We start from the raw sequence: 18,891 nt of genomic DNA on the forward strand, positions 1-18,891 counted from the left end.
CCCAACCCCTCATTCCCGACCTCTACTAACCTCCTCTCCCAGCATTTTAGGTGCAGTCCTCCATGGATCTATGCTCCATACCCTGACCCGGGCCATGCCCTTTCAAGATTTTCTTTGATTTGGCGCTTGTATTCTTGGTGTGGGTTTTAGATATGTGTTGCAGGTGGGTTGGATCCCGTTCACCAACTTCGTCACCTGCCCTGATGGCTTCGGTGGAAGCACTGACTATGCTCCTAGTAGCTGCTCCTGTGGTCTTCGGTGTGTGCAAACCGGCATTCATACTGGCCGGATGTGCTAGATTGTGGTTCCCTTCTCAATTCTTTCATTTTGTTCGCTTCGGGCGAGTTTTATTTAATTTAGTTTATTTTAGTTTTCTTAGTTTAGTCCTGGTCTTCCAGGAAAATTGCTCTCTAGGGTTCCTAAGTCTTCTTAGGTTTCACTAGGAGAGAGTTTGCACGATGTTCGTATACGGCGATTGGCATTGAGTTACCTTGATCTTGTGTTCGTAGTTTTACGAGCATAGGTAAGTGGTTGTTTGGTCCAACTAATCCACTTTGTTGGAGACATTTTTAGCTGATGGTTCAGGCTGGTTTCGCAGCATGTGGAAGTCATGGTTGCATGCTTTGCCGCACGGTTGACACTCACTGCACATCAATGGTTGAATGCTAACAAGTTTGTGGGCGGAAGATCCCCCTAATTTACTTAGGGATATTTTGTAATTTCCTTATGTATTGACTATCACATCCCGGCCCGGGGGGACCACTTCCCGGGCCCGCTCCACCACCGTAGCACGATATTGTCCGTTTTGGGCCCCGACCACGCCCTCACGGTTTTGTTTCTGGGAACTCACACGAGAACTTCCCGATGGGTCACACATCCTGGGAATGCTCTCGCGCGCTACTCGCTTAACTTCGGAGTTCCCATGGAACTCGAAGCCAGTGAGCTCCCAAAAGGCCTCGTGCTAAGTAGGGATGTGATATACATATAAGGATCACACCCCTGGGCGATGTGGGATGTCACAATCCACCCCTCTTAGGGGCCCGACGTCCTCGTCGGCACACATGCGGCCAGGGTTAGGCTCTGATACCAAATTGTCACATCCCGGCCCGGGGGGGACCACTTCCCGGGCCCGCTCCACCATCGTAGCACGATATTGTCCGCTTTGGGCCCCGACCACGCCCTCACGGTTTTGTTTCTGGGAACTCACACGAGAACTTCCCGATGGGTCACCCATCCTGGGAATGTTCTCGCGCGCTACTCGCTTAACTTCGGAGTTCCCATGGAACCCGAAGCCAGTGAGCTCCCAAAAGGCCTCGTGCTAAGTAGGGATGTGATATACATATAAGGATCACACCCCTGGGCGATGTGGGATGTCACATTGACATTTAAGGATAGGTCCTTTCGTCGTGCGAGACACTCTTCTTCCTTCGACTGAGTTGAAAGCTTCGACAAGGTTTTATTGAGGCCCACTATGCACACTATCCTCAGTTTGTTCTTAAATTGTACTTGTTCTGTGTTGTCTGAAATGAATATCGTCTTTCTCGCAGGAAATAAAAAAAAAAAAAAGCCATTGAATATGTTTTTAATTTTTTTTTTCTTTCTTTAGATTTTATGGTCTGGCCTTAGCGGTATTTTTCTGGTGACTGGTTCCAAAATGCATGGTGCCTTTCAATTTACAGTTCAAGGCAAGTCCAGTTTGGATGTTAGGCTACAACTTTCTTTTATTTGTTGGGGAATTATAACTTTATATTTTTTACATAATTTGGAATAAAAAAATCACTAAACTGACAGTAAATTGCTTATTTTAACAACAAGGGGCTAACCATTTTTAGACATCTAAAGTCGCACCAAAAATCTTAACAAGAATCCAAAGAAGAATATCCATAAAAGTTCACTCGAATGTAGCAATAGGGACAAGTGCCTACTTTGTGGGGGAGCAATAGAAGTCATTGCACAGGGTCTCCAACTGATCAGGTCCCCAATGTTTTTGCACCTCAGATATATATATATATATATATATATATATATATATATATATATATATTATAATATATAACTTCTTCAATGACAAACAATTAAAACATAGCCTAATAGGAAAAAGAATAATAGATTTTTTCTCTCTCATCAGTCCATAATTCATAATATTGCTCTCAAGTAATTCCCAAATAAATGAGATCATTCAATTACTTGGACTGAATTGCTAATAATTCGATTCATGTGAGGCATTTGACATGTATCATAAATATGAATTGAATTGGCATATATAGTAAATTTAGGTGTTTTATGTTTTTCCTGCCGTTAAATGTGACTTAAGTGTTTCTTAATTGATCATGCGTTTTAGTTTTAAAGTTTTTGATAATTTTAATAATTGATTTGTTTATTGGCAGGTGAATTTCACACACAATTTTTAGCTTTTCAGACACTTTTTTATTTTATTTTAGCCATTGAATTAAATAAATCAAACAAAACTAACGAACAAGATTAAACATAGGTGTCTGAGAGGCTAAAAATGGCATGTTATCATTGCCCTTGTACAATGTCTAAAATAAAAATTAGCATTTATTTTCAAAATATATTAGTATTTTCATAAAAAATTATATTAAGAAGGATCCTATTTAAAATTTTCGCACATGACCCCTAAATACTCAAAGACGATCACGGGGACAATGTTCGTGATTTTTGAAATAAAATTTATCATATTAATAATGCACAAACGGCGGTGGACAAATCAGAGAAGTAGTAGAAAGAAGTAAGCAAGAAGATAAAATGGTGCATGCATGCTTTAATTCTTACTAGCTATTTTCAAAGGTTTGATGACGATTAAGCGGTAGCTTTTGAATCAAATTAAAGGGTCTTTCACCTTTGAAACGTAAGCCCTTTCTTTTTATCTCTTTTAGCAGTCAGAGACCACACTTTGTTTACATAATGCTAAAGGAGAAACTTCACTGATCAACTTGTCTCTCTTGCAGATCAGATTATACAAAAGTTCATAAAGTACACACACACACACACACACACACACACACACACACACACACACACACACTATTGGACTTCATTACCTAGCTTAGGTATATATCTCTTCAGAGCTGCTTGTCAACTCCAACTTGGATACTCCCAATTCCATCACCACCGTATGGGTGGTACCTTGTTCGTTAGGTCGGTTATTAGTGTTAAGTACAGCAAATTTAATGTCTCGATCATTTATTCATTTACCTTTTTTGTTCAATAGATGATTACTTAATAGCCAATTACGCAAACATAGTACGAGTAATGGTTCTTCTTGTACAGTGACAAAGTCAAAATTTTGTGTAAGAGGACCAGGCCACCTGCAATTGATGAATGGCTCCGCCCCTGGTCATGTAGTATTTACAAAGAAATTGCTCACTTGTTGGATTTACAAAGAAATAAATAGTACCGCAAAATAACAATTGCTCACCCCTAAAGTTGTACCACATTCAAACATTTAAAATCCCTAAATAATAAACAAATCTAAATTAACCTTGAAACATACAACATCAAAATATTGTAATTTTGGTTGCTCGACTCGGTTGATAGGTTGATTTGGTGGTAATTTTGAGTTGGCTTTTTAGCCAAAATAGTTTCTAAGATTTTCATAACACATAACTTTGGTCCATGAGATTTAAAATCAATAGAAGTGGTCCCTGAGAATGTCCACCATCCATTATTTTGGTCATTCCATTAAAAAACTCCATTAAGTGGTCCATGAGCTTTTTAACTGAATGAACAAAATGATGGGTGATGGACAATCTTAGGGACCAAAGTTATGTGTTATGCAAATCTCAGGGACCAAAATTATGTGTTTTGCAAATCACAGGGACCAAAGTTATGTGTTATACCCCCGACTTAACGGAGTTTTTTAATGAAATGACCAAAATAATGGACGGTGGACAATCTCAGTGATCACTTCTATTGATTTTAAATCACAGGAACCTAAGTTATGTGTTATGCAAATCTCAGAGACCATTGACTAAAAAGCCGTTTTAAACACAAGAAAAATGAGAAACAAATGTATAAGCAAAGGATTGTATCAATATTAAGCATGTGAAGGACATATTATTTGATATATCATGCTATATCAAATACCTTACCAACCAATAAATTAATCTCTGCCGTTGGCAAGGCTCTGATTCTTTCCTACCGTGTAATTTTCTTAATTAACTTGATCAAATTAAGTTTCGTGATTGCTTTCCTAACAAGAACCCTAATCATAATTTAATCATTAACTTAAAAAAATGGAACAAATTACACATAAATATATGATCGATGGTTCTTTCTCCTTTCTTATCTTCATGGCTAAACTTAATTAGCTTCTATTTCTGCACGTGTAGATTTGACGGTCTAAATTGGTGTATTTGGATTTAGGAGTGAGTCGATCAGATGACAAGAACTTTAAATGAATTTGACGGAAAGGCCACCTGGTAACGTAAGCAAGAACAGAGAACGAAAAAAAACATAACTACGTAGGACGACACTCATTTGGTCTCCATCAAACCCACGTATTATGATTCAACCCTTATCCAATTAACTAATTTTTGGCCGACCTCTATATTTAACCTAATCACGTAAATTTTGCTTTTGATTTTCCTTATTAAATATAAGAGCAAATAATATTACACCTTGCTTGTCTTCTTCTCGAAAGTAATTAATGTATATCCTACTCGACCAACAATTCCACCCATGCATGCATGGTTAATGTGTTTTCCGTTTAGGGCCAGATTTTACTTTTACCTTTTCGTTACAATTTATTAGGAGGATTAGCTGTGGTAAAAAAGGGGACACACGAGGTTCGAAAGACAAGAAATTGTTCAAAGTAAGTAAAACACAATTCTTCGTGAATATTTTTAAAAAGTTACGTTTCTCTTTCTCTTTCTTTTTCTTCTCTCTTTTTACCCCTAATATGCTTAAGAAGAAGAAGAGAAGAAAAAAGGTACGTAATTATGATCCATAAGCCAACAGATCTAGTGTTTGCCAAAGTGTAGAAGGTGGACTCACTTGGGTCGTTTTGATCCACTAGCTTTAACTATGAGCCAGTAATTAGCTAGTATCTCCACAAGTGTACGTGGAAAAAAAGAAGATAATTTTGACTCTAAGCAAATAGCTAGCTTTGGCTACACTTTTCGCACGTTTGGTTAATTCATAAGCATATCAGATGATCTTGTCCCTACATTTTCTTCTATGGGCAAGACGTCAATAAGTAGCAAAATATGTCGAGATGTTATCGATACAAATATCAATATTATCTGGACGCTCATGCAAATTGTATTGATAATTTATGCGTACTTTTATTGGCTAAAGTTATTCAAATTGTGCATCAAAACAGGTACAAGTCATGAATCTCAACATTGTTGCAAACAAAAAAAGAATCCAAAAAGGAGGTTCAATCTACTATATGAAAAAAGAATTTTCGTTTAGGTGCGTCGAAATTGCGTTTATAGACTTTAAGAAAGTTTTCCGATCTTTGTTACTTTTAGGTTTTACTTTTCTAGTTTGGTGGTGGCTATATAAACCTCAGTTTGGCTTTGATATTATTCTCATTGTGGTAGATTCCAATTCTTGAGGCTCTTCTCTCTTGGAACAAATTTCAATTGTTGCTCTCATATTCTCACTGTTCGATCGGATCACCAAGTTGGTGATCTAATTGCATATATATTTAAGTTTAACCGACTTAGTGCGATTTTCCCCTTGCCTTTATTGCAAGAAAGTGTCCGGGGTATTGTGGTCATAGGGAAATATATAGGGCACTTGGCGGGGTTTGGAAAAGAAACAAGTCTGCCAGACCAAAAGAAACCCATCGAGTCAGAAAATAATAGAATCATCCCACAAGTCATTTAAAAACCAGTCGAGAGGGTAAAGGGCCAATCCAAAGACAACATTGCCAAGGCAAGCTATAACCAGAAAACCCCAAAATTTCAGCCAAGAAAAGAAAGGAATTCTCTCCTTGTCCCTACACAAAAAATAACAGCTCTATATCTCCTCTATCTCTCTCTCTCCTCTCTCCTCCCTTCCCAGTTCTTCATTCTCTCTCTCTCACACACACATATTTCTCTCTCTAGATGGCAGAATTTTTCAGCAGAATTTCCATTTTCAAGATTTTTCTTGCATTTACTCTATGTTTCTCAGGTACCCTTTTTATTTTTCTTCATATTTTTCTTGTTTTTATGTGTTTATTTTTTCAAGTTGTTCATATGTTTGATCACAAATTCTAATGATTTTTTTTTTCCTCACAGATATTGGTTTTCTACAAGGAGCTACATCACTTGGCATCAACTATGGCCAACTTGGCGACAATTTACTTCCGCCAGAGAAAGTCCTGGACCTCTTGAGCTCCCTCAAGATCACGAAAGCGCGAATCTACGACACGAATCCTCAAGTCCTCAGGGCATTTGCCAATTCTGGCGTCGAGCTAATGGTGACGATTGAAAACGCAATGTTAGGCCAGTTGATGAACCCTCAAGCAGCCTTCCAATGGGTTAGCTCCCACATCAAGCCTTATTTCCCAGCCACCAACATCACCAGCATTGCCGTAGGCAACGAGGTCTTCACAGATGATGACACAACAGTACTCTTATCCAATCTTGTCCCGGCCATGATCAGCATCCAGACGGCACTAGCTCAGCTAGGCCTTGATTCCTACATTAAAATCTCCACCCCTTGTTCTCTGGCGGTCCTCAAAGAATCCTACCCGCCTTCAGCAGGGAGTTTCAAACCCGAGGTGGCTCAGGTCATGACACAACTGTTACAGTTCTTGCAAAGCACAAAGGCACCTTTTTGGATCAATGCCTATCCATATTTTGCATACAAGGGTGATCCAAACAGAGTCTCTTTGGACTATGTACTATTTAACGCCAACCAAGGGATGGTCGACCCTTTCACCAAGCTACACTATGACAACATGTTGTATGCACAAGTAGATGCCGCCATTTATGCCATGGCTAGGTTAGGGTTCAATGGTATTGAGGTCAAGGTTTCGGAAACGGGCTGGCCATCCAGGGGGGACTCAAACGAAATCGGTGCAACGCTACAGAATGCTGCCACTTACAACAGGAATCTGTTGAGAAGGCAGCTCCAGAATGAAGGCACTCCTCTGAGGCCTAAATTGAGGCTGGAGGTCTATGTGTTTGCTTTGTTCAATGAGGATATGAAGCCCGGACCAACGTCAGAAAGGAACTACGGACTATTTCAGCCGGATGGGACTATGGCTTACAATGTTGGACTGTCTGCCATATCAACTAGTAGAACACCAACTTCATCATCAACAACATCAGCTTCCATTTCTGATGTCTTTTCCTCTGCTACAAAGGTAAAAAAACCACAGGCTCTTTCTCACTTTCCTCAGAATGATTATTTTTTTCCTTAACATATGATTCATCATGGTAGACAAATGTGTAAAATATATAGGCCAGGCCAAAAGGCAAAAGGTGTAATAGAAATTTGCGTATACATAACACATATATCAATGCAATAAGTGCAATTTCTACATATACGCACATTAAACATATATTCTCTGTGCATGTGATCTCTTTATTAAAGAACAGATACACATCCATATTGTATACATATTTTGAGCATGTATCGGTAACATATCTGTACAATTTTTTTTTTTTTTTGTGCCAGTCAGTTTGTCCTTCAGATGTCCACCGCACTAGTAAATTAAAATGCTAAATTTGGAGATATGTGACCTGCTTCTTTTGTTTTATTCCTTTATATAATTTGTCTTCCTAATAATTAATGGAATTTATTTTGAAACAGGCAGCAACCATGGAATATCGTCAAAGCTGGGTGGGCTGGATTACTGTTTGCATGGTGACCTTCCATGTTTTTATGGGAAGGCCATTTTAAGCAAATGGGGGAGCTTATGTAAATATCACATTTTGGGGTGAGGAAAAAAAAAAGATTAAATTCAAAAGCTCCTATTCTTCAAAAACAAGACTACTTCATCAGGCCATGACCTTCATCAACATTGAGTTGTCATGCAGCAGCTTAGTTAATTAGTATTCTGTTAGAGGAGACACAAAGCCATTATTTGACTTTAGTAACTGTGACAAAGTCCTCAAGATCATCATATTGTAAAAACCATTATCCCTCAATTTAATTTCAATGTCATTACTATTTTTACAAAAATATTCTGTGGTTGCTAGAGAAAAAAAAAAAAAAAGAATATATACAATGGCTTGTCGTTCAAGTAGTTTAGAGCATTTATGGTTTTTGAACTTGAAAAACTAATATATTGACTCATGCACTCGAAGTCAGAAACCCTAAAACTTAAAACATTTGCTCATGTACTCGAAGTCCTCCATTCTGGTCTATTCCTCTCTCAGTATTCAAAAAAAGAAAGAAAAAGAATAATAACGAGAGTATTATGTCTCTTCCGATTGGTTGCAAGGAAAAGCTCCTTCCTTTGGAACGTGGAATCCATAACTGTCGCTGCATATATCTATAAATATTCCTCAATTTGCTTTAATTTTCTATGACTATAATCTCTTTTTCTCCACCTCAAAAATAAAAAATGACACATAAAGTTCACGTAAAAAAATGGGATAATTGAAATCGTAAAGTGTAAAAAGGGAAAGGCCACGTTAATTAATTTGGTTCCTTTTATTATCATGAAGAAGCAGACAATGGACGGCCAAAGCTAGCTTTATTCTACCATGGCCTATTAAAACCGTCAGCATTGGTCATTTCCGTGCCGATTCCTTTTCGCAAAGGAGCTTTTGTTTAGCTTTTGCTTGTCTGTTATAAGAGCTGAGAGGGGGAGACAATGTAAGCTCAGCCTTAGTTCAACCTGATGAGGATAGTCTTCCTCTTGACATCAGCCAACATGCTGCACATGCATTCCAACAAATTCTCACACCTCCACTAAGATTTCCAGATTTTAATTTTTTAAATTAAATCATAAAGAAAAAGGCAATTTTGTTAAGTTTTTTTACCCTTTTAACTGCAAATTAATTAATTAATTATCGAATAGTCTAGACTTCTGCAGAAAATTGTTGAGTATAGCTCGGCGTTTTGTTGGCCTTTTTGGCTTAAGACAAATTAAACCAGCCTATATTTTATAAACAAATCAGTATATCCTTGTTTTTGTGACTAGACAGAGGAATTTGTAAGTGTTATATGTACTTTAAATCTACAACAAGCCAGTAATACACACACACAGACGTCAAAGGTATATAGTACTACTATAAGTTCAATATATATGTATATATAATTTATCAATATGTATATAGTACTACTATACGTTCAAATATATATGCACAATACTAAGATATATGTTAAAAAAATATATATGTAATTAATTTACCTATATGTAAATTTACGATTAGCAAATAATATATATTTTGTAGGTAAATTAATAATGAATCAAATAACACTCTTTTATTTTGTAACGCTCTTTTATTTTGTAGGTAACTTATTTTCTTATATTTGACACATTTTATTATTATAAGATATATGTACAAATAATAGGTAAATTTACTTTGAATCAAATAACATTGCTTTATTTTGTAAGTAAATTGATTTTGAATCAAATAGTATTCTTTTGTTATGTAGGTATTTTATTTTGTATGTATCAATATCATATATATATTTGGCATATTTTATTATTATATGTATATATAATAGGTGTCACATCCTGACCCGGGTGGGACCACTTCCTGGGCCCGACTCCACCGTAGCACGATATTGTCTGTTTTGGGCCCCCAGCACACCCTCACAGTTTTGTTTCTGGGAACTCACACGAGAACTTCCTGATGGGTCACCCATCATGGGAGTGCTGTCGCGCGCTACTCGCTTAACTTCGGAGTTCTGATGGAACCCGAAGCCAGTGAGCTCCCCAAAAGCCTCGTGCTAGGTAGAGATGAGAATATACATATAAGGATCACTTCCCTGGGCGATGTGGGATGTCATAATCCACCCTCCTTAGGGGCCCGACGTCCTCGTCGGCACACACGCGACCAGGGTTAGGCTCTGATACCAAATTGTCACATCCTGGCCTAAGGCGGATCACTTCCCGGGCCTGCTCCACTACCGTAGCACGATGTTGTCCGCTTTGGGCTTATCATTCCCTCACGGTTTTGTTTTTGGGCACTTACGAGCAACTTCCCAGTGGGTCACCCATCATAGGATTGCTCTAGCCCCCTTCTCACTTAACTTCAGAGCTCCTACGGAATCCGAAGCCAGTGAGCTCCCAAAAGGCCTCGCGCTAGGTAGAGATAGGAATATACATATAAGGATCACTCCCCTGGGCGATGTGGGATATCACAATAGGTAAATTAGTATTAAATAAAACAAATATTGTTTTATTATGTAGGTAAATTATTTTGCTTGTATTTTGCATGTATTAGGTTTGTTATTATGTAGGTAAATTATTTTTCATGTATTTTACATATATTGGGTAAATTATTATTTTTTTTTAAGCAATCTAACATTTTAAAATTTTAATAGTAGGTGCACTATTCGAATCAAATTTTTTTTTTTGTAGGTAAATTATTTTGTATGAATTTTACATATATCAGGCATATATATATATATATATGTGTGTGTGTGTGTGTGTGTGTGTGTGTGTGTGTGTGAAGATATAATTTTATTGACTTAATTAAGTGACACACCTCGATCCGGAATGTCCACTAGGACCTCGAATCGAGCCGTGTTGGCCGACACTTGGAAGGTGACGAAGCCATAAGTTCGATAATGTATAAAATGTGAATAAATTAAAATCTAAAAGTGGTTAAGTATAAGAGTGCGCAGTGAGCGGGTCTAGACGCATTTCACACGTGATATAGAGCATAAGTATAGTACAATAAGGTAAGATAATATTTATACCATCATAAGACAACATATGTACTGAAAAGTGTCACGAATCCTCGTCGATACAGAACTCCGCTGCTAGAACCTGGAGGGGTACAAAAATAGAAAAATGTGAGTGAGTGAAACAAAAATTTTCAAACCAATTTCAATTATCAAAGGCAGTAGCTCCTTGCCGTAACACCTGTATATTTTCCAGAAAATAGAATACATATATATCTCAATCCCATACACGGCATAACAAAGTCCACATGAATATCATGCCATAGATCTCAATAAACATATATATCTCATCAACATGTTAGCCGGAATCACTTCACGTGGCCTGTACGGCCGAATCATCATCAATCAATGCTAGCATATATGTCGGAGTCACCTATAGTGACCTGTACGACTTAATTCATATCTCATCACATATCTCATCAATCATTGCTAGCATATAAGTCGGAGTCACCTATAGTGGCCTGTACGACTTAATTCAATCTCACCAATCATTGCTAGCATATAAGTCGGAGTCCTAGTGGACATTCTGGGTCGAGGTGTGTCATTAAGTATGTATAATAACATATATTAGACATGTTTTATGTTATTATATATTAGGCATTGAATTTATAACATTTTTTATTTTTTTGTAAAATCATTAATTCTTCCTTACAATCTGCACAACATTAATTATGTACATCAAATATCCAAATAGGGTTTATCAAAAAAAACAAAATAAAATCAAATCAAATAGGGGTATTTTAGGCATTCAATTTTTTTTTTAATGTGTGAAGTCAAACATAATTAATGAATTTGATGATGTGAAATCTAGTCAATGGGTTTTATTCAAGTAAAAAACTTATGTCAGGTTTTATGTAGAGAAAATTATGTTTTAGGGGCTAAAGTTATATTATATATATGGTTTTGTTTAATGATAGAAAGATAATATATGTTTCCCAGATATAACTCTAGATGATCACACGATTAAAGATATAATAACATGAGAATACAAGGATTTGCACCTGATGACATGCAAAAGTTACGGTCACGTGATGAGTGACATACTCACGTAGATAAGAATATATAGGAGATGTACATCTGCCGGTGACATGCAAGATGTTCCCCTTGTTTAATTGGGACTCAAACATGCGAGGCATCTGTTTTGATGCCTTAATTCCTAGATAGTTTCATATGATTTGATATGTTTATGTCATATATGTGTCTTTGTCCAATTTCTTTGACATGCTTAGGTTTCTGTCCGATGTGTTTGACAGCAGACATGCTTATCTGTTAAACACTTAGTTTTGTGTCATTTCATGCCATTTTCTTAATTGTGTTCTTCTTCTTAATACCCTTAACCTTTTAGGTTTGGAAGGCACATAATAAATCCAATAACCAGAGCTATATATATAAGAGAGGATGAAACTTCTTGATTGAAAATGCAGGGTCATTGATTCTAATCCCACTTCCATATATACACACACATACATATATAGATGGATATGTGACACCATAAAAAAAAATACAAGTTTGACACAACTCGTAAACCACTAAATCTATATATATACTTTGAGTGGTTGAGATGCAATATGATTACATTATTATTATATTATTATTATTAAATAATTATGTTTAGGAAAAAAAACTATAAACCTTGTCATTAAGATTCTTTATTCCCTCTCCAATCTGGTTATTGTTTTTCATTAGAACTCTCTCTTTCCCATTTAACTCTTTCTTCTCCCTTCCTTTTCCTCGCTGTTCATCTTTCCCAGCCATCTTGTTTTCTATGGCATCCCTTGGAATGTGCTGAAAACATATAGAATCTCACCCATATAAGAAGTTGCACAACCTAGTTAGGTAGCGCGAATTCTCTCCCGCTTAATCAAAACCATGGTTAGATCAATTCACACACTTCATTTTACTTCCCATATACCTTTGTTAATATCTATTCATTAATCTTCTTTTATTCATTCGATCGAACAACCAAAAATTAAGAAGATTGTGTGAATAGCACCACTTGAAATTATCTATAACCTAAAGGTAGTTAAACTCAATCTAAAATATTTGTTCCTGGACTATAATTAATTGAAAAAAAAAATGAAATTGTCACGCATCCCATGAATACCAAACTTATTTGATTGCAGAACACTAACTTAATTAATGTCTAAAATAGCCAATATACTTGTACTTAATTAGCCCTGATTCACAACGTGGGATATGATTGAAGCCTACTAAAATACAAATTCAATTAAAATGATGCAAGGCCAGTTTTTTAAGTTCATTAAGCAATATCTATATATTAAGCTTGATGTTTTGCCGATGAAGATAAGTTGATGCCCTTATAGTTAGTGCAATTGAGTGATAGAAAAAGCGGTAGAGAAAAGAAAATATCAGACGATCACAAATGGAGAAGAAGGAGCAGTCTAGGATATCATAGAGAACGAAAGGAAACAAGGAGAAGAAAAAGATTGGGAGAGAATTACTTAAATAATAAAAATAAATTTGACTAATCAGATTACATCTCAACCATTCTATAGATTTAATAATAAAAAAATTGTGTCAAAACTTGTGTCGATCTTTTTATCATGTCACGAATCCGCGGTGTATATATATATATATTGCATGGCTTGGAAAGGACACGTTGTAGGTGGCTTTTAGGTTATGTATGGGCATCTAAAATGAGATTTGATATCATAAATTATTAGCAAGCCAAAAGAGCAGGATGCATGCTGCGGCTATGGACCACCATAATTCTTAGAAATGATCTGTCGACACAATGATCTGACATAGAATATGTGGTATTCCTTTTGTATATATTATATATGATCTTTGGCGGAGAATTAGTTTAATCATTTGTTGCCACATTAGCATGATGAGAATTATCACGATCGTAATATTCCAAAATGATTGAAACAAAATAATTCATGGTAGAAGTATATCCCACAAAACTTATTTTGTGTGGAGGTTTACCTTTGAACAATGACGAATTTAGGATTTGAACTTTGTAGGTCTTAATTTAAATGTTTAAGTGTTTTAGATAGAAATAGAGTGCGAAGCACGAAAAAAAAAGTAGTTTATTCACTGAGGAATTGTCATACACTTGGTAAGCTTGTTGTCGTCAATCGAACCATGTTGCACACATTCAATAGATATTGATAATTTGATAAGTGCTATCGAGAGCTATTGTCGAGTGTTGTCAACACAAACTACCGAGATATGTCTACCATACATTACATCAAGCCTTTTGTGGGCACAAATGAGACTCGTGCCAAACATTAAGAGGATCCCCAAAGAACCTTCACCATGCATGTTTTCTGGTCTTCGAATGATCTTGGGACCACCTTGATCCCAATATTTATCCTTTCTTGCCCATGAATAATTGTTAGTCGTTAATACATGTAAGATTCATTTACAACGTTCTCTATCATTTACAACATTCCCTAACTTGACATATACACGAAATTCCATGTCTTTTACCTAGCTAATGGATGATAAAATGGAGTTTATAATTTACATATGCAAAGTAATACAGTGCTACAACCCCAGCTTTTGTTGCCAAAGGTCAAGGGCAATTATCCGATATGATTGTGGTAGGTTTTAATAAGTGCACAATGATAGGTTGATTAGCTTCACAATCCATGTTTAGGGGGATCTATATTAGGCCTTAATTACTTGTTTAATGATAACTTTAATTGGTACATAATTGTGGAAGATGCTTTTATAAAGTGGCTTCAATTCCTCATATATTTTAGGCCATCAAAGGCATCCTCTTTCACGTGGAAGTTTTCAGTTTTCGGCAGTTTGCTTAGTCGGATCTAATTAACATCAATAGTAAACAATATGTAGAAGAAAACAATTTACAATTAAGTCACAACAAAGGTGAACTATGTGTCTTTACATGGTATATACAGAAACTCTTTCAAGTTTTAAGTGATCATGTGGAAGGAAAAGTGCATAAAAATTAAAGATTCAATACCAACACACCAACATTTTAGATCTTAGAAGTTAATTTAGTTATTTTTCTTAAAATGGTAATGAACATTCTATGTAAAAGACACTTTTAGAAGAGGAAATCCTGATCCTTTGTCTATTTGAAAGACTCAACGCTCATTTGGAAGCGCTTTTAAAAGGATTAAAAGCACTTTTAGTGCTTTTTGAATTCACTTAAAGTGCTTTAAAATTTAATGTTGGTTCTGAAAGTACTTTAAATTATTTCAAAAATGTTTTCATGAAAATCATTTTCACCAAAAATATTTTTAGTTATTTTAAATACACTTCCAAATGAGCCCTCATTCTACATTGTATTTCAACAATTTAAACCGTCTATTTTTTAGTCACAATTCATATAACCGGTTGCATGCGTACAATGTAGAGCTCAAAAACTAGGAATCCCTCCTCCGAAACTGCCAATGTATATATCTAACAATGCAAGTCAATAGTCTTAAATAATTCTCAAATCCTTTCTCACTAAGAAAGCTCTCCAAGATCTGCAAATAGTTCTTCATGTGCAGTAGGATCTTCCTTTGAAAGCTGTATGAAATTTTACAAGTAAGATCGTAACCGTGTCAGCATTTGGAGAAAGTGAGGAGAGCCTTGAGGAATAACAGTTTTAAATTCAAAGTAATATTTTCTTTTGACAATTAGATTCAAAGGGCTGTTTGTCCTCGTTGTTACCTCAATATATTAATAAAAGTCGGTTAGTAAATAGCAAGGTCTTAAAAAATGAGTTTTAACGAAAAGCTCACGGTACTGTTCATTTTAACGAAAAACCACATTTTTATACTAAAAAGTCAATCATGATACTATTCATTTTACCCTTTATTTTGTCCTTATCATTAAAACTTAAAGTTTTTAAGTCATTTTCATTAGTTTTCTTTTCTAAAAATCGCTAGGCATTAGTTGAGTGGCGGGTAGGGGCTTAGCACCTAGTCTGCTAGGCTGGGCCTAGACGGATTTATGTAAATTTATTATATATCTTGTAAATAAGTGCCTATTTACATCTATAAAAAAACTATACTTGTATGGATAATAAAAGAATGATAAAATGCAAAAATAGGAGTAGAAGAAAACACAAATTATATACATCCAAAAAGTTCAATATTTAAAAAATAATAAGCATATAATCATAATGAGGAGGATTTGGATGATAGACTAAATTCTTATTGTTCATGAATCATGATCCTTGAATTGGATTAGATATGGACTAAATTATTTAACCTTGTTGTATCTAGTTTATTTCTTTCTTTGTATGTATCCCCTAAAAAATGCTCCAATTCATTTCACTATTGGATGAACTTGTAGTAAATCCATTATTTGCAAATTAGGTACACCATTTCCATAAGTATACCACCATGAAACCAAAAAAGAAAAAAGCACAATTAATAAAAAAATTAAAAAATATATATATATATATAAACCGCCTAGGACAGCCTAGGCCCCGCCTAGCTCTCCTCCTAGGCCCGCCTAGCCCTCCTAGGCACCGCCTAGCTTCCAGCCGATTTTTCCAAACGCCTTGTCCAAAATCGGGATGGGGCTCCACCGCCTAGGCCGATTTTTAGAACAGTGGTAAATAGTAAGCTGAGCACCACAAAATTGAGGGTAACACACTCCCTGTAGAAAGGAATTGAGACCTCTGGATATTCGTGTCGTGGCCGACGGAATTGGAGATCTCATATTGTTTATTTTAAATTATGTGGTCCTTATTAGCCTATTTTACTAGCGCACCTTAATCAAGAATCTGGATCTCTCTTTCTCTCTCGTCAACAGCCTGAATCTTCGAATCTTTAGAGTTCGAATACAAAGATTCGGAGAGAATCTCCACTCCTGTAAAAGTACTAGTAATGCTGTTGAACTTAACTAGCAGCTGGCTTCCACCTTGATTAGTACATGGTGCATTTTAATTATCACTGTTTTTTCAGGTGCTAAATTTTCATATTTTAGAGAAACTAATGGTGCACTTCACTAATTCTCTAATTTGAAGATGTTTGCACTTTGCGTTGTTTCTATAGATTAAACTTAATTCTTTAGAAAAATCTACTCAACTAAACACTTGGTTCATCATGAAATTATCAATGATTAAGAAAAGCGTTGATTTATTCTATCGGTGTATTTTTGTTCACCACCCTCGAGTGGTTATAATACTCACCATTTTTGTTATCAACACTGTAGGAGTTTAAATTTTAATATTTGTGTCTATCCAACACACAAATCTCGAAATTTAAATTCGTTAAAATGATAAATAAGGTGATGAGTATCACCGTCACTTGAAAGTGGTGAGCAAAAATATTCCTTTTTATCCTATACAAATGATTGAACAAGCACCAATTTGAATGATTTTTTTTCAAAAAATAATCTTTCAATAATAATTATGAAAATAAACAATTTTGATTATAACACAATGTTTTTATACATTAGCAAACAATTTAGGTACAAAAGAGCTAATTGGATGCCACACACTTTGCAACCAATTGCATTAGACCACGTATTCGAAGCTGCCACTATATATTCCCCAAAGTTCAAAATTTTCGTTGACCTTCGGAAACAAAACCACAATTCTTCGCGCCTTCTCCCTCTGCAAATCGCGATGGCGCTTTCCGCCGCGTTCCGGGAACGACTCGAACACATGGAACGTACCCGAAACCAGCGCCTCTCTCTTCTCCAGGTCACATCACAAGCCCTAATTTCCTTAAATCGTGTTCGGTTGCAGATAAAAAAAGAGCATATCGAAAGATTTAAAATTTCTTAATTTCGTCAAAATTTTCCCTGGTTTCTCAGCTGCCAAACAGATAGCAGCGAAATGTTATTGATTCTTGCTTCGTTTGCAGGCGGAGAAAGAAGCGCAAGCGAACAAATCTCAGGTGTTTGTGATGAAGCTCGCAAGCATGAGGGCCACCAAGCAGAGGTGCTTGGAGCACGACCAAAAGATCGCATCGCAAGGCTTCAAGATCTGGGCGCTCAGGTCTGAGATCGATGGCCCGACGAGAAATATCAATCCGATTCACATCAGTTGAGGTATTACTTAAGTTTCTCAATTGATCAAGTTTTTGGTTGCTTGATTCATTAATTAGGTTGAACTGGAGCGAATTAGATTGGGAATTGAAATTGAAATTGAATTGGGAATAATTTTAGGGTTTTGAAGAGTGAGGTGGAGGAGCTTGAGGAGTTGGAGAAGGAGAAGAAGAGGTTTTATGAGTTGAAGGGATTTGAGATGGAGTTCAAGCAAAATGTCTTTGGCAGCAAAACACTTATTTCCACACGTACTAACGAGAATTTACTTACAAGCTCATATATTTAATGGTAAAACACTTATTTCTGCACATGACTGATGATAATTTTCATTTTTTAAGTTCATATCTGTGGTAGTAGAACACTCATTTCCACTCGTAAGGACGAGAATTCTCTCGTATAAACTTTGGCAATGCGATTTCATCCGTTAGATTATGAAGAGTTCTTAATTTAAGATGGGTTGTTTGATCTTTGTTTCAGATCCAATCAAGCTTTGTCAAATTCCAAGGGAGTGACAGATGCACGAGTAATGGTGAGATAGCTGCAACTGAGAGGAGAAAGAAAAGATAAATTTTTCTTTCCTTCTCTTTTTAAAGTTGGAAGAGGTAAAATTTGAATCACCTTGTCCTCGATTAATTGAGAAAGCACATCCAGTCCTGCAGGATAATATCAACCACTTGACGTCCATCCGATGCATCCGTTATGGTGATTTCGTATTCCCTTTTTCGCTTACTATTCCTGTTGCTGTAGCATTATCGAAGTCACAGTCGTCACTATCATCAACAAGAAAACTCTGGATGGTCGGATTATGATTTGCCCCCATTAAACTTTCAATTTGGGTTTGTCAGTTTTTCAACAAATTGAGGGTGAGCCATCACATCAGCATTAATTTATATTCGGATTCATTTATAATCAGATTATCAAATATGAATCGTATGTATATTATCAGTTTTAACCTATAAATTCATATTCCGCAAACATTAGAGAGGTAATCATCAATGTGGTTGATAGAAAATGTGAGAAATTTGATGGTATGGGTAACGCTTAACATGATTTAAACAATTATAGAAACTCATAACT

The 18,891-nt window shown here is 36.0% G+C and overlaps 1 protein-coding gene and 1 pseudogene across 1 annotated transcript; both read left to right on the top strand.

The window, feature by feature from the left end:
* The first annotated feature begins 5,575 nt into the window (after nt 1-5,575).
* LOC137730142 (glucan endo-1,3-beta-glucosidase 11-like) lies at nt 5,576-8,156 on the top strand. The gene is made up of 3 exons (XM_068469208.1): nt 5,576-6,144; nt 6,252-7,324; nt 7,774-8,156. The coding sequence occupies exons 1-3, from the start codon at nt 6,078-6,080 to the stop codon at nt 7,861-7,863; spliced, it is 1,230 nt and encodes a 409-aa protein (XP_068325309.1). The 5' UTR covers nt 5,576-6,077; the 3' UTR covers nt 7,864-8,156.
* A 9,202-nt stretch (nt 8,157-17,358) lies between these two features.
* On the top strand, nt 17,359-18,381 carry LOC137728505 (uncharacterized; annotated as a pseudogene).
* The last annotated feature ends 510 nt before the right edge of the window (nt 18,382-18,891 follow it).

This window comes from Pyrus communis, chromosome 3, assembly GCF_963583255.1.
Source record: "Pyrus communis chromosome 3, drPyrComm1.1, whole genome shotgun sequence".
In the NCBI taxonomy this organism is placed as follows: domain Eukaryota; kingdom Viridiplantae; phylum Streptophyta; class Magnoliopsida; order Rosales; family Rosaceae; genus Pyrus; species Pyrus communis.

Excerpts from the sequence above, each read along its gene's own strand:
- LOC137730142 (XM_068469208.1), top strand. The coding sequence starts at position 6,078 with ATGGCAGAATTTTTCAGCAGAATTTCCATTTTCAAGATTTTTCTTGCA. Across the intron at positions 6,145-6,251 it reads ATTTACTCTATGTTTCTCAG|ATATTGGTTTTCTACAAGGA; the intron begins GTACCCTTTTTA and ends TTTTCCTCACAG. Across the intron at positions 7,325-7,773 it reads TCTTTTCCTCTGCTACAAAG|GCAGCAACCATGGAATATCG; the intron begins GTAAAAAAACCA and ends ATTTTGAAACAG.